Source organism: Colias philodice, chromosome 7, assembly GCF_061535455.1.
Source record: "Colias philodice isolate Cphi_HAF_F1 chromosome 7, ilColPhil1 Martin Lab GWU primary, whole genome shotgun sequence".
Lineage (NCBI taxonomy): Eukaryota > Metazoa > Arthropoda > Insecta > Lepidoptera > Pieridae > Colias > Colias philodice.
Window position 1 is genome coordinate 9,329,448 of NC_143092.1, and position 15,602 is coordinate 9,345,049.

Consider the following 15,602-nt stretch of genomic DNA (forward strand, 5'->3'; position numbering starts at 1 on the left):
CTAACGTAATTGGAATTATTTTGTGAAAGTTTATCGTTTGCACAAATAAGTACCTACTTTTATCTATATTTTAATTTTTAATAATATTTTACTTTTCAATTATCATCCATTAAAAACAATCAGTTAGGTACATACTTTTGGTTTATATAGGAAAGATAACAGAGAGGTAAACCTTGATTATGATGATAAATTGGCCTTGATTATATTAAAATAAGTTTATGATAGAAATTTCAACAAATGACATTGAATGACCAAGCAAAGAAGGGACAAACAGTCCACATTAAAGTACTAATAGGACTTAATTCTCGGATGGTCCAATAAACTATAATTTACACTATTATCAGACTCATAAAATCCATAAAATGAATAAAATTGTCGTAATTAATCACAAGGAACAAAGTAAATAAAAGGCAAACAAAGAATGTTATTATGTATATTGTATGTAGGACGTAGGCACATATACAGGGTGTCCCACTATTGGTATACTAAGCGTGAAGGGACTTATAGTTTTGCATACTGCATACACTGCTCACGTAAAAAATACTTAAACAAAAAAATTACATCAAAATTTTTTTGCTAATTTTTTCCTTAAAATCCATGTTTTCTTCTCTATCTTCGCGCAGCCGGCATATATACCGCTTCGCTAATGCGAGCATTTTATCAATGAAAACATAATCTTAAAAGAAAGCTCACGTGCGGGTGGCAAAGTTGGGCGGGTTGCTTGTTAGGGGTGTACACATAGAGTTTTAAGACTTCATCTATTTGAAAAAAATGCGTCTGGAATTTTATAAGTAATCTTACGTACTCAGCGTATGCAAAACTATAACCCCCTTTGAGCTTAGTAAACCAACAGTGGGACACCCTGTATAAAATAAAATTACATATAATTAAGTTTATAAATGAAGAGATATTTTCAATATGAACTATGTATTTCACATTTGTCATGGGTATGTTAAAAAGTCACAAGTTTAGTAATACAAAAATAGTTTTAAGAATTCAATTGAAAATGTTGGATTTTATTATAAGCTCCAATTAAATTTTCATCTTTTCTTAGCGCAGAGTTTCTCTTTGCTATGAAATTCCTAATGGGTTCTAGAAAACCGAAGTGGAGAATATTTATAGAGTGAACAATATTAAGGCTCTTGTCAATATCACTGTATAAAAACATATTCGTCTAAAATTAACTACCACTGTCTATATCCTATTAAGGGCCGATTTTTCAATGCTTGGATAAAACTTATTCGTCGAATAATGTATAAAACTACCATTTTAAAAACGTATTCTAATTACCCGTATTTGACAGTTTACGTGACATTAATATTATCGTGTAATACTTTATTGAAAGAAAGAAGAAAGAAAGAAAAACATTTATTTGACAACACAGCGTGACACATCAAAAAGTAGACAATAAAGAAAAGAATACAAACAAATAACACAAAAAATTCAACACGAAAAAAATAAAAAATATTAAAACAAATTGTGCCCGCAGTACCGCCAAAAAGGACCTAGTTCAGCTTGTGCCAGGCATGAGCCTAGCGCTGGTTTTCAACTAGAACCTAGTTTCGACTCACGGATGTGAAGCGACGCAATAATAATAATTAATTAAAAATAATGTGATAAACATAATATTACATACATATATATCATATCGTGAAAAAAAAAATATTATATAATATATATATTGGACAGATAAGTTTTATCCAAGCATTGAAAAATTGGCCCTAAATGCGAATTAAACCAACCAACTGAAGCGTGAAGTCATTCCTCTCCTCTTTCCTGTCAATTTATCACGCATCATGTCAGAATATTTTAACTTTACTTAAAACTATAAAGGATTTCTGTATCGTTCCTCAGAGGATTCCACTAAAACCTCAGACACGTGGTTCACGAAGCTCAGACCGCTCGATTGTCGAAGCTTTTTTATCATACTTCTAACCATGAATAGCATGTAGATATGAATCACTGTAAGATAACAAAAACGGGAGGTTGGTATTTATTACATTTTTAACACATTTTCAACTTCGAATATCGTTGGCAACAAAAGCTTTCCGTTCCGTTTTTACAACCGAATTAAAAAAAGATGGAGAATCTCTATTAGTTTCTCTATTGTTTCGTGGTTTTGTTATGTGGGTAGATTCCACTGGATGAACGGATTTTGATAATTCTTTTTTTAAGAGCTCGTGCCTCACATATTATGATTCCATTTAAATTCGGTTTAGTTCTATAATACTTAAAGGAATGGTCCGGGAGCCAGCAGCAGATTTTATGACCAAGTTCCTCTCAAGCGGTAATTAGTAAAATGCATCAAAGTATAGTATTATGAAGCCTCGTGAACGTCAGCTGGAGCTCGGTTGGGGGGAAGAGCGGTTGTAGCCTCCCGTATCAGCTGACGGTTTTTCCACCAAGATACAGCCAGCTGACATATATATTTATCCACAGTTACATATAAGCTATCATCAGGTAAATTTTTGTTTGAGAGGAAATAACGGAAAATAAATTTTTCTTTAAATTTAACTTTCATGTTCGAGACACCAGCTGACGTATAATACACCATGTTGTAACCAGCTGACTATTTTTTTTCGTTGAGATATTGGGTTAGCTACAATTTGACAAATTTTTAGCTGAGAGGAAATGAATGAATGAATGTATTTTTTTTCCTATGTGCGTGGGAGGCTACAACCGCTCACCCCCCAACCGAGCGCCAGCTGACGTTCACGAGGCTTTATAATACTATACTCTCATGCGTCTGACGAATTATCTCTTGAGAGGAAATAGTTAACCAAATTTGCACCTGGCTCCCTAACCAGAAGTTTGGTTTTTTGTTAAAAATACTTGTAATACGATTTCTTGTAACTCAATAAATAAAATTATACTATTAATAAACGAAACTTACCAAGCGCCACAAAAATAAAGCATACATCAACTATCACATACATTGAGTCCCTAGATAAGTCAGTTACGGTTATCATCAGAAAGGAAGCCAGCGTGGTCGTGATGCCATAATAATAATATATTGTAAGCAGACGTATTCGTTTCTGAAAATAATAATAAACACTTATATTAAAAAATGTGTGCGTGTACTAGTGTACACACGTAAGAAGTGAAACTTCTTTGTGACCTTATTTTTCAAAAAATAATTTACTACATGCAACTTTACAGAAATACGTCAATATATGGTAGGAATAAAAAAATGGGAGGGAAAAATGTCACGCGTAACGAAAAAATGTTACACAATTTTTTTTTCCAACCACGATAAAAAAGTTTCACTTCAAAAAAACCTTAAAAAGACTACTTATGAAATTATTGTCAACGATCCTTGATAAGCGTACAAAGTTTGAATTGAATCTGTCCGTTATAAGTAGGTCAAAATCGAGTCTAAAGGACCCGGTTACATACAAACATACAAGTGTAAAATCGTATTTAAAACATACCAAATAAATGTATTCATTTAATTTCGTAATGGTTTTTTCGAGATTATATTTTCCATATTTTGTATGAAGATAAAATGATAATTACGTATTTAGGGTTGAATTGGGATTTTTTAATGACGTAGTTGGCTCTTTGATAGCCAGTATCAGCGTTATTACGTAGGCTTGCTTTGATTCCTGTTTGTATAAAAAATATTCGAATGGACTTTTGATATTGAAATATGTACCTATTATGTTTAAGTATATAAAAATATTTATTATGTCCTGTGAGTTTATCATTAGTTTCTAAAGAATATAGGTTTAATTTCTCTACATAACTATTTCCAGAGTCGATAAAATGTTTTTACTTTATGTGTCAATTAAATTATTCAAAATAAATATTTGCTTTATTAATTAAAAACTATCGTTGTATAAACGATTCGAGTGCTGATCATAAACAACGAATGCTTTTTGTTATCACAACTAACCATCACGATAATTATGACATGTCAGTCAATGGCAATAAAACCTTTTTTCCTAAAAATTGTTTGAGAAAAAAGAAAAAAAGAGTACAAACCATATGCGCTCCAAATAGCAGCACAATGACAAAAGCAATATCCACCAAGTAAAGAAGTATTGCCAACCACGAACGTGTAAGGAAATCATTTCCTCGGTATGTTATCCTGGTAACCCCTCCTAAATCATCTATACCTAGGAATATTTCCAGAGCTATGCAGAGTATCGAAAACACCTGGAATTAGGAAAATTTATATCAGCGCCATCTATTGATACAAAATATAATATGTAATTCGAATTTTTTTGAGATGTTGTGGATATTTATATGTAAGTTTATATTTATATTTTTATTTCCGTCTAATATCATTGAAAATACATACTTAGTAAATATATTATTTTTCAACAAATGCCCTCATTTTAAGAAACGAATGAAAAATAATTATACAACTATCACACTATTTCATCCTAGGCTATCTACGGCACATTACAGACTACAGTATGTAAGAAGAAGCTCTTCGTATAAAATAAAAAATAAAACAAAAATAACTCAACTTACCAGACTAATATATCCAAACGTGATAACACCATAACGCAAAGGCATGCAAAATAAACATCGTCTGCACTCCGGGATTTCAATCCTCATTTTTTTACTCAAAATTTAATATGTTCTTTAAATCAGATTTGAAAAAGGGAACAATAAATGCCGCGCAGATAAAAATCAGATTTGAAAAAGGAACATTAACTTTTTATGCACAGATAACACAGACTATTCGTAACGGTATCATGCCAAGATCGATATAATTTAAGTACTAAACACGAACACCGCGCCGTTTCAGAACTAATCATGTCAATTGTCAACTGCTCAGCTCTTTTGCAATTATCTTGTTTATCGTTTAAGACTTGCGGAAATTCTATTGTGGGCTGCTTACTGGGAATGTTAGTCATGATTTTTATTCCCAAAGGTGGGTTAGCATCTTCCTTTAGTTTATCCTTATGGGATATAGCGTTTTAAAGTCTTATTTGGAGTAGGTAAACATAAAGATACATCGATCATTTAAACATGAATTCTAATTTCAAACTTTTAATTATGTTATCATTCAATATTTTTAACTTAGGCCAATTTAATTTATAAATCATTCGGATTTGGCAAAGAAAGAAGATATCAAGTGTAAATAAATTGACAAACATATTTTTTAATTGATAAGTACATAAGTATAATATAACTAACAACATTGTCAAACAAATATTAAAAAACATATGAGGAAGAATAAATGAAAAAGCGAAATAAATAAAACACCATTTATTACTTTCAATTAATAAATAACATTAGATAATAAATTATAAATATAAATTGTGACTGTGACTTTTTTATATCCAACTAGGTACGTTAACAAGCTAAACATCTTTTATTAACGCCCTTAAACATACAATAAGTAAAAATAACTTAAATTATATTTACAAAATATATTAAACACAGCCTTATTAAGCGAGATAATAAGTATAAGCTTCAATAAAAACATTTAATATTTTAAATTTAGGAAATGAGAAAAAATACATACAAAATTTCAAGGTACCCGGGCTATAAATATTTCGGTATTATTTCAAGTGCCGGTTAATAAATTAACAATATTCTGATCATATGCAGTATTTTTTATTAGCGTTAGTTTTTTAGGGTTCCGTACCGGCAGTCTGTCTGTCTGTCTGTCTGTCTGTCTCCAGGCTATATATTCTCATAAAACGTGATAGCTAGAAAGCTGAAATTTTCACAAATTATGTATTTCCGTTGCCGCTATAACAACAAATACTAAACATTAAAAAAATGTTGTGTGGTTTTATGAAACCACGGTAAAAGTGAAACTTTTCCGAACACTGCTTTATACCTACTCGGCAGCCGACCGTCATGCGACATGCGCTACACAGACCAAAAAGTTTGAGACGATGTAATAAAAGTTTCACTTTAAAAAATGTATATATTATATTAAGGAGGGGTCCCCATAGTACCCTTCGTGCGCGAATCCGACTCGCACTTGGCCGGTTTCTAATTATTTCAGTTTTTCAGCAGTTTGACACCGACTTTTTAGTTGCTACCTACTTATCCGATCAACAATTCGTTGAGTATTTAATCCAATTATTTATACATTACAACAACCTGTTCTAAAAACATAGATCAGTCTATAAATAAATATTTCCAAAGAAAAAAATGATTTTTTCATTTCAAGACAAATCCTAAACATAACTGGATCCTCTCAAATAAATCATAGATTCTACTCCGCTTTTTTATCCTAATTTTTATAATCTAGTATTAAATATTATTCCGTCATGTTATTTATACAGTCTCATTAGGTATAACAGTACTAGGATATACTCCATTCGTTTCAATTTTTATTTCTCCATTTACAAACTGGTGAAGTTGGTTCTCATAGGAGTGACCGGAGTTCTCTAATTTCTTTAGAAGACTTCTGACGAGGAACACTAGGTATATATGTAGAACTGCAACAAAACATAATAAATTATATAACGATTATGGATTAAGAAATAGGGGAGATATATTATTACTTACAATCGTGAAATAAAATAAATCTATAGAGCTTTTAATATACGAAAAATTGAACTATTTTTTTAGGCAGATAGGCTATTTTTCTGTTTACATAGTTTATCGCAATAACAGATAGCCGAATTAAATACTTCGATCACGAAATACAACAATAACAATGTTGATTTTATTATTGAACGAATATTAAATTACAGTTATTTCTAATAATCATCTTGAGGATGACGTAACAAAACCGATCGTGGTTTATAAACTATAAAATGCAGGTCCATCAAGAGATAAAAATACGAACTGTAAACTTTATAGGTAATATTAAAAAGTGATTAAAAACTTACGGAACCCAGTAACAAAAAGTGCAGTGGCTTCCATAACCCACATGAGGAAATATCTCGTACTAAACATTCCAACCATTTGCAGAATGAACATCGCTAGAAGCGTTGTTAGAGCGTAATAGTAGTATGACTTCAAGCATAAAATATGCCTCTGAAAATATAAAATTATGTTATGAAAATATATCTGAAAATATAAGAAAATTACTATAATGAAAAGTTCGATTCCACGAGACTTGCCATAGATTAAAATTATATTTTTATAACTTGACTACATTTTACTGGAGACTTCTACTTTTAGTAAATGTATGAATTAAAACAAACTATGATGTTTGTGAATAAAAAATTGACCGCATTATCCCAAATCAACAAAATACTCCCAATTTATTGAACAGGGATCATGATTAAGACCATTACTTTACAATTCTCTCAAATAACTGTTCCTCTTTCTGGTAGTTCAATAAACTTTAAATATATTTACGAAGCTGACTGTACACGGATGCATTGACCAAAGCAATCATCCAATTATCCTGTTTATTTTGTCTCTGCGACGAAATTTTTAAGGATCACATGACTTCTTTAACCTCGCATTTAATACGGTTAACTCGTATGTTTTCTTAATTTTTGCGCTTTTAAAGGATTTATTCTAGCAGAAGGTTGTACAAGATCCTTTTAGACATTAGGATTTATAACTTCTTATTACTGCGCGTTACTATAATCAATGATGTTTTACGAAAGCTCGCAAAAGTATGAAAAATATAGAGTCACTTGTTCACTGTTTTCCCGCCTCTTTATCTTTATTTTAGACATAAAAAGGCTAAGCTTTTCATGACATAACTAATAAGATATGTTCTTAATTTTGTAAAACAAAAAAATTGAACAGCAATTTAAAATAATTCTTTTTTTTACTTCAGGACTAGTTTTTTTTGTATTTCAAAACCATAAAACTATAACCTACCGTGTGAGCTCCATAAAGTAGTGCCAGACCGAAACAGAAGTCTATCAAGTAGAGAATAAGGCAAATTTCGTCTTCCAACCCAGACAATGTTCCGTGGTAGATGAGAATGAAGCCATAGTCGTTGTGTACCGCAAAACTGTACACCCCTATCATGAAAGCTGCGAAGAGCTGAAAAGTAGTACATAACATTCAGTTTTATAACGTTAAAATAATTATATAGACTAGAGTAGATAATTTTTGAAACAAAAAAAAATCGCAGTCGGATGAAACCCATTAGAAAAGGAGGGGAATATGATAAAAATGTAAGGAAAAATAAATTACGGTCAATCCGAGTTCGGGAAGCGGGAGGGGGGAGCTTTTAAGAGAAAAAAATGGTTTCTCTCGATTTCCGACAAAACTACAAGTCCTATAGAAAAAAGTTCAATGGCAAAGTTGTAGGTAATTAAAAGTTCTACAACTTTTGTATTCACAATTTTTTCACATAACCTAAAAATTTAGGTGAAAAATTCAAAAAACCAAGTTTTTGGTCTTTTATTTCTATCTACTTCAAAATTTATTTTTTTTTCTACGAAATTTGGTGGAAACTTACTTTATTATGTCCCAAATACACTGTAATTTATTTGATTGAAAATATTTATTTTTTCGCCTTATTTTGAATTAATACCAAAAAAACAACCTAATTTTCAATCGAAAAGTCACCCGTCAAAATATCAGCTTTTTTCAAAAACTTGGGGTGCCTTTTATTTATTGAAATCTCTACTTTCATATGGTGTAAAAAAAATAAACACCACCATAGTAAATGTTCCCAGGAAATGCATACAAACAGTCTGAAAATTAGCTTTTACTAAATCAGGCACACTTTTCGAACTACCTGAAATGTTTTTATCGACATCATTTTGCTTTTGAATATGCTGTACAATATTAAACTTAGAACAGATAATTATTTTTCTTTTGAAATATTACCGAAAAGCCTATACAAGAGAAGATATAGAGTTCAAGAAGTGTGCCTGATTTAGTAAAAGCTCATTATCACACTGTTTGTATGCATTTCCTGAGAATATTTACTATGGTGGTGTTTATTTTTTTTTACACCATATGAAAGTAGAGATTTCAATAAATAAAAGGCACCCCAAGTTTTTGAAAAAAGCTGATATTTTGACGGGTGAATTTTCGATTGAAAATTAGGTTGTTTTTTTGGTATTAATTCAAAATAAGGCGAAAAAATAAATATTTTCAATCAAATAAATTACAGTGTATTTGGGACATAATAAAGTAAGTTTCCACCAAATTTCGTAGAAAAAAAATAAATTTTGAAGTAGATAGAAATAAAAGACCAAAAACTTGGTTTTTTGAATTTTTCACCTAAATTTTTAGGTTATGTGAAAAAATTGTGAATACAAAAGTTGTAGAACTTTTAATTACCTACAACTTTGCCATTGAACTTTTTTCTATAGGACTTGTAGTTTTGTCGGAAATCGAGAGAAACCATTTTTTTCTCTTAAAAGCTCCCCCCTCCCGCTTCCCGAACTCGGATTGACCGTAATTTATTTTTCCTTACATTTTTATCATATTCCCCTCCTTTTCTAATGGGTTTCATCCGACTGCGATTTTTTTTATCTTTTCATTATTTTCAAAGGTTTCTACCCCAGTCTAATAAATATTTAAACAATTATAAAGGTCAGAAAATGGTCCCGTTATCCAATTTGCTCTATTATTAAATTTTTCGAACAATGCTGGAGTTACATAAATTAATATTAATTCCTTCACTTTTCTTTATAATCTATAATGTTAGTTCTTGTCTAAACAGATATAATGATGATGAATACCTACGTATTATTTAAAGAAGAGAAATTTAATATTTTGTTTGGAAAGCTTAGATAGGAATAAAAAAGGGGAAGAAAATGTTAACAATTATTATTGTATTGAAGAAATTATATTTTAACAAAGCTATTAATATGCTTTGGAATCTAACGTAAATATCTAAGTATGATAGCTATAATCAGAGTCAGTTTTCAAGCAGAAACATAAGCTGAACTATGATTGCTCAGGGGACGAAATTCGACCTTCTCATTGTAACGTCTCAATCACATCAAACAATACTGTATTGTATTACGAAAACAACTTTATAATCTACGAATCTATACTAATATTATAAAGCTGAAGAGTTTGTTTGTTTGTTTGAACGCGCTAATCTCAAGAACTAGAAGTTCGATTTGAAAAATTCTTTCGGTGTTAGATAGCCCATTTATCGAGGAAGGTATATCAGGGCAGGGAGGGCTGTATATCATCACTTTAGAACCAACAAGAGCGAAGCAATGCGGGTGAAACCGCGGGGCAGATACATAATAGATTTTTCCAAAAAAAAAAACCAAAAGAATTTTATTAATGCGAATGTCTGTTACATTTTCACGGCAAAACCACAGCCCGATTTGGATGAAATTAGGAATTAAATTAATTCAAGACCCAAGAGTCAAACAAAAGCTAGCAAGCTTTTTTTGGAAACACTTCTCATAACAATATGCGAATGCTTTTGTAAGCAATATAAATAAAACAGTTTTAGTTAATAACTATTGCGTTGTATTAACAGGAAGACCCTCTGACATTGAACTAGACACCAGATATGTTATCATTTATTATAATTATCTATGTCATACTAATGTACGAATAACGTAGATTTTTTTTCTTATAAATTTGTAATAGCTTAACTGTATTGCACTTTCCAGTTACATCTGATTTATTTTTCATAAAGCTATAATAGCTTATGACAAAGACAAAAATTTAACATTTTTTTAAGCATTGCATCTGTTTTTGAAGATAAAATGAAACCTTAGCAAATTTAAAGCTTTTTATAGCACTGAATTCCAATATAATAATTGCACTTTAATAAAAAATTGACTGCCAATTAAATTCCTTGATATTTTTTTTTTGTGGGTGGCTACCTTTACGCGAATCGTCATATTGTGGTCATACTACAATCAATTTATATTAATTATAGGTCATTTGTATTATGAAAATGAAGTTTTTCAACGACTTCAGTTGGACTGTGGAATATGATTTTCTTTAAATTTTTTGGGTTTGTTATCTCAAAACCGATTTAATAAGACGCTACAACTCAAAAATAAAAATAAACATTTGTTTCAAAGTTCTTATTCAATAATCCGCTTCCTTACAGACAAAATATGTACACCAACTAAGATAAACAATAAAAGAAAACAATACTCACAACATTGATATATCCAAAGAACAGAATGCCCCTTCGCAAAGGCATGCACATACAGCACCTTCCAAACTCCGGTATTTCACAGAACATTTTAACACTTTTCTGTTGTATATTACGTTGTATATAAGTTTAACAGCTGTTGTATAATACGCTGTATATGTTGTTGTATATTACTGTGCGTTTAATACAGCTGTTGTAAAATATGTTGTATTTTTAACACACAAGTTGCATCTGTTCAACAGTCCAGAACACACTGATGGTAAGTCGCTCCATTTATCTAATAAAACGATCGGCTGATGCTGCGTAAATAATCAAACTTGGTATCTCTAAAGTTTAGTGTTATGACTTACAGCGTGATATGTATAAACAAAGCAATAACAGACCCATTAAATTAGTACATAATAGGTAAACTGGGATTTCTCAATTTGATAATGATGTTATTGTATTTATTTACGGAAATTTCGCTAATCATTATGTTTGCTTCTGAATAATAAAACGTAATAAGTGATGAAGATAAAACAATTAGAAGCTCTTCATTTTTGTTTACTGATTTTAATTTAAAAATATATTGTAAGTTGTAACTAAGAGGATCATCATTTCAATAAAACTACAAGTTTTTTTTATAAATTTATTTAATACTTTATAATATAATAATACTTTATTAATATACACATTAAGAAGAAATACTCTTATAATTATTATTCGAATTAGCTTTCATACATTCTTAACTTAAAAAAAATACATTGACATTTTACACACCTTTCCTTTCATTCGTAGATAATATCAAGTTTTTAAAAGTACTGTTTTTTTTTACCCACAAAATTGGTATTTGTTTTGAACTGGTAATCCTAAAAATATGTCATAGGTTTTTGTCATTTCTCGGTGCAGCAAACATGTGATATTTTTTTGGAAATCTTAAGAGATCTTTTTCCAACAGTCAAAGTTGAATTAATATTACGTTTTTATTTTAAGTTTCTACAGGTATAGCAACACTGTCATTTTCTTTCACGTTAATTTCACCGTCTTCCAGATTCACAAATTGATTCAATTGATTCTGGTAGCCATCTTCCGGTGTTGCTGTTTCGATTTTCTTTATCAAACTCTGCACTAATATCAATGTGTAGCTGTGGATGCCTGGAAAATTATTTTTATATGCATTAGTTTTTCATTATTAAAGAAATAGAAAATTATTGACACGTATTCGAGTTTTGGACAACATAGAGTTATACGTATATTATGTGGGAACTATTTAATAATCTGATATAAAGTTGATATTTATATATTCTGATGATTGCATACCTACATTAAATTTTTCGGAAAGAAAGCTTCAGACAGTGAGATCGACTTGTGTTTTTTTATAGTTACCTATATATAAAAGTAAACAAGCAAAATATTTTGATTAATTAGTCTCATATTCTGAACCATCTATTTATATAAAAATGAAACCCGTTTTCCGTTGTCACGGCATCACGCGTGAACGGGTGGACCGATTTCGATAATTCTTTTTTTATTATATTCCTTGAAGTACGAGAATGGTTCTTATGTAGAGAAAACGTGTGCCACGGGCGAAGCCGGGGCGGACCGCTAGTTTAATATAAAATATTTAATAAGAAGGTATAGAAAATAACACAACTTACATGCACTGATAATTAAGCCGATTAAACTTGAAATCTCCATTAGAATATAATTCGTCTTGTAAAATTCGGCAAGATTTAAGATAAACAACACAAGTAAAGAAAACAATACGTAGTACATGTACGCCTTCAGCAGTTTTACGTGTTTCTGAAATAACGGATAAAATTTAATTGTTATCATTATCGAATAGTTTTTCTTAAATTATTTATGGTCACGAGTTCTATGTGGCGTACGTTCCTACATAGTACATATATGTGTATACTTGTATAGGTAGATAAGTATTCTGGACCAAAAAAGTCAAGTTCAAGAAACTTAAAAATTAAGGATATGTATCTAATAAAAAAATAGGCCAGTTATAACAAGTTTTGTAGATCAACTTGAAAACAGACTAATCTTTTTCGAGTTTTTCATTTCCCGTCTAATTATCATTACCTAAGTGATTGAATAAAAACATCTTGAATATCAAATTAAATCAAATTTAAAAATACAAAAAGAAGATTATTTTAATCTTCTAAACACTTACCAAATGCGCACCAACTACTAGCACAAGGCTTACAACAATGTCAATACTGTAGAGAGCTATCGACGCCTCCCATCCTATATTCAAAAGCAAATTTGAATATAAAAACGCAAACTCCAAAAACGGATTGTAATGTGCGAGCAATAATATCATTATAGCTGACCAGACCTGGAAAAAATATTTACATGTTATTTTTATGAAAACTAGCCTTGTCCAACACCTATTAGAAATATTACCTATTGAACTCAGCCGCTTTCTCCAGGATTATTAAGGAATCATTTAGATTCCTGTCGTAAGTAAAATTTTTAAGGTTGGTAAGTACCTAAATTATTACTTTAATACTAGATTTCCGCCCGCGGCTCCGCCCGCATTTTCAAAGGAAAACCCGCATAGTTCCCGTTCCCGTGGGATTTCCGGGATAAAACCTATCCTATGTGTTAATCCAAGTTACCCTCTATATGTGTGCTAAATTTCATTGTAATCGGTTCAGTAGTTTTTACGTGAAAGAGTAACAAACATCCATACATCCATACATCCTTACAAACTTTCGCCTTTATAATAGTATTAAGATTAAGATTAAGATTGCAAACAGACAATCAAATTCGAATTTCCTCATATTGAGATTCATCTTTTGAATGTGTTGCAAAAAGTGAATTCCCATTCATTTCTGAGAAACATACTTGAACACTCTCTTTTTTGTATCGTTTTATAATTTAAATTATTGAGAACATAAACAAATCTTTAAAACCCGTTTGTCAGATGTTTAAAGTTGAGTTGGGAGGTTATTAACTTCGAAAGATATGATGGACACATATTACCCATGCCCCATTCGTGCCATAGATTTTATGGAAACAAAATCCCTAAAGACATTAGAAATAAGTTTCCTTAGATTAGGAAATTTATCTAATTAAATCCATTATTCCGCAACGCCGTACAAAAATCATGAGGACAAGGGGAAAAAATCGAGAGTTGCAATCCCCTCTCTTTCCGCACTGAATACGAGTTTTCGTTTACATTATAAGATCACGAAAGAATGCTCTTGCTCTATGTTCGTTTGGTTAAAATGCACCGTAAGAATAACAATATACTGACGGATGTAATTCAATTATTTTGTTCGCTAATGTAATAATTTCAATTAAAAAGAGTTGAAGTAATTAAAGCAATTTGTTGACTATGTTTACATGTCTGTGTTTTTATCGTCTCATATTATTATTTACAATAATTAGTACAATGTATTTATTGTATAGTTACATTAACCTTCCTCATCTTTACTCGCAGATCGCAAAATATAGGAAAATCTTAACAACATTTCAACCATTTATTTACGCTTTAAAAGTAAGTATAGAAAACATTCAAACAACTCAAAATAATTTGTACGTTAAAAATAACAATTATTATCTGTGAGCCCCAATTTGTTTGTCAGCATCAACATAATAATAGACAGAATGAATCATCAAACTCCTATCATGAATACAGTATACTTAGTTAAAATAGGAAATTACTAACTTACAGATTTGTAAGCGCAATATGTTGGTAACTTACCGAAAAGCCAAAAAAATTTAAACCGTCACTTCACTATCACTACACATGTCGCTTTTTCTGTCCCTATGTCCCTATGTATGCTTAAAACTTAAAAACTACCTAACGGATTTTGATGCGGTTTTTTGTAATAGATAGAGTGATTCAAGAGAAAGGTTTTAGTGTATAATTTATTAGGTTTTAGACAAAGCGGGCGAAGCCGCAGGCGGAAAGCTAGTTTTATTCATAAAGTATTAATGCTTTGGTGAAAGGAAATATAACTCTTAACAAAAAATGTCCTTTTTTGTCCTTTGCCTGAAGGTTGCCTGGCAGAGATGGCTTTGAGCCATAAGGCCGCCGTTTGTACATTTTAAATTGTTTTGTTTTATGTACTTTCATTGTAATATGTTATACAATAAAGAGTAAATAAATAAATAAATAAAAAATAGTCCTTGGTACTTACGATATTCACATATCCATATGTAGCAATACCTCTCCGTAAAGGCATGCAAAAACAACATCTTCCAAGCTCAGGAATTTCAATAACCATTTTTATTATGTTTCAATCAACACGACACGTCCTGACAAATGATGATACTATGTTATCACTTCAGTATTTATTTTAATTTTCACCCACGCTGTGTAATTCTATTCGTATTGCTATAAAATTGATATAAACCCTTGACGTCAAAGGGAATTTGTTTTGCGTTCATCCTTTTTGCTGTTAGATTTTCTGTTTTTATTTTCGTCTGTTTATTAGATTACGTTTGAAACTATTTAATTTAATTAGAGTATTGTTTTTATATATGACTAGCGGTCCGCCCCGGCTTCGCCCGTGGTACATATTTACGTTTTCTCTACATAAAAACCATCCTCGTACTTCAAGGAATATAATAAAAAAAGAATTAGCGAAATCGGTTCAGCCGTTCTCGAGTTATGCGCTTACCA

The 15,602-nt window shown here is 30.7% G+C and overlaps 3 protein-coding genes across 3 annotated transcripts; all 3 read right to left on the reverse strand.

Moving 5' to 3' along the window:
• Positions 1 to 1,728: 1,728 nt before the first annotated feature.
• Positions 1,729 to 4,613, reverse strand: LOC149487274 (uncharacterized). The gene is made up of 4 exons (XM_089697568.1): positions 4,480 to 4,613; positions 3,985 to 4,158; positions 2,894 to 3,035; positions 1,729 to 1,962 (listed from the first exon to the last, which is right to left on the reverse strand). The coding sequence occupies exons 1-4, from the start codon at positions 4,564 to 4,566 to the stop codon at positions 1,826 to 1,828; spliced, it is 540 nt and encodes a 179-aa protein (XP_089553694.1). The 5' UTR covers positions 4,567 to 4,613; the 3' UTR covers positions 1,729 to 1,825.
• A 1,252-nt stretch (positions 4,614 to 5,865) lies between these two features.
• On the reverse strand, positions 5,866 to 11,256 carry LOC149487275 (uncharacterized). Its single transcript, XM_089697585.1, has 4 exons — positions 10,985 to 11,256; positions 7,762 to 7,929; positions 6,810 to 6,957; positions 5,866 to 6,413 (listed from the first exon to the last, which is right to left on the reverse strand). Exons 1-4 carry the CDS (start codon positions 11,069 to 11,071, stop codon positions 6,250 to 6,252), a joined length of 567 nt encoding a protein of 188 aa, XP_089553711.1. The 5' UTR covers positions 11,072 to 11,256; the 3' UTR covers positions 5,866 to 6,249.
• A 361-nt stretch (positions 11,257 to 11,617) lies between these two features.
• LOC149487276 (uncharacterized) lies at positions 11,618 to 15,275 on the reverse strand. The gene is made up of 4 exons (XM_089697142.1): positions 15,118 to 15,275; positions 13,140 to 13,304; positions 12,619 to 12,763; positions 11,618 to 12,115 (listed from the first exon to the last, which is right to left on the reverse strand). The coding sequence occupies exons 1-4, from the start codon at positions 15,202 to 15,204 to the stop codon at positions 11,949 to 11,951; spliced, it is 564 nt and encodes a 187-aa protein (XP_089553268.1). The 5' UTR covers positions 15,205 to 15,275; the 3' UTR covers positions 11,618 to 11,948.
• Positions 15,276 to 15,602: the final 327 nt, after the last annotated feature.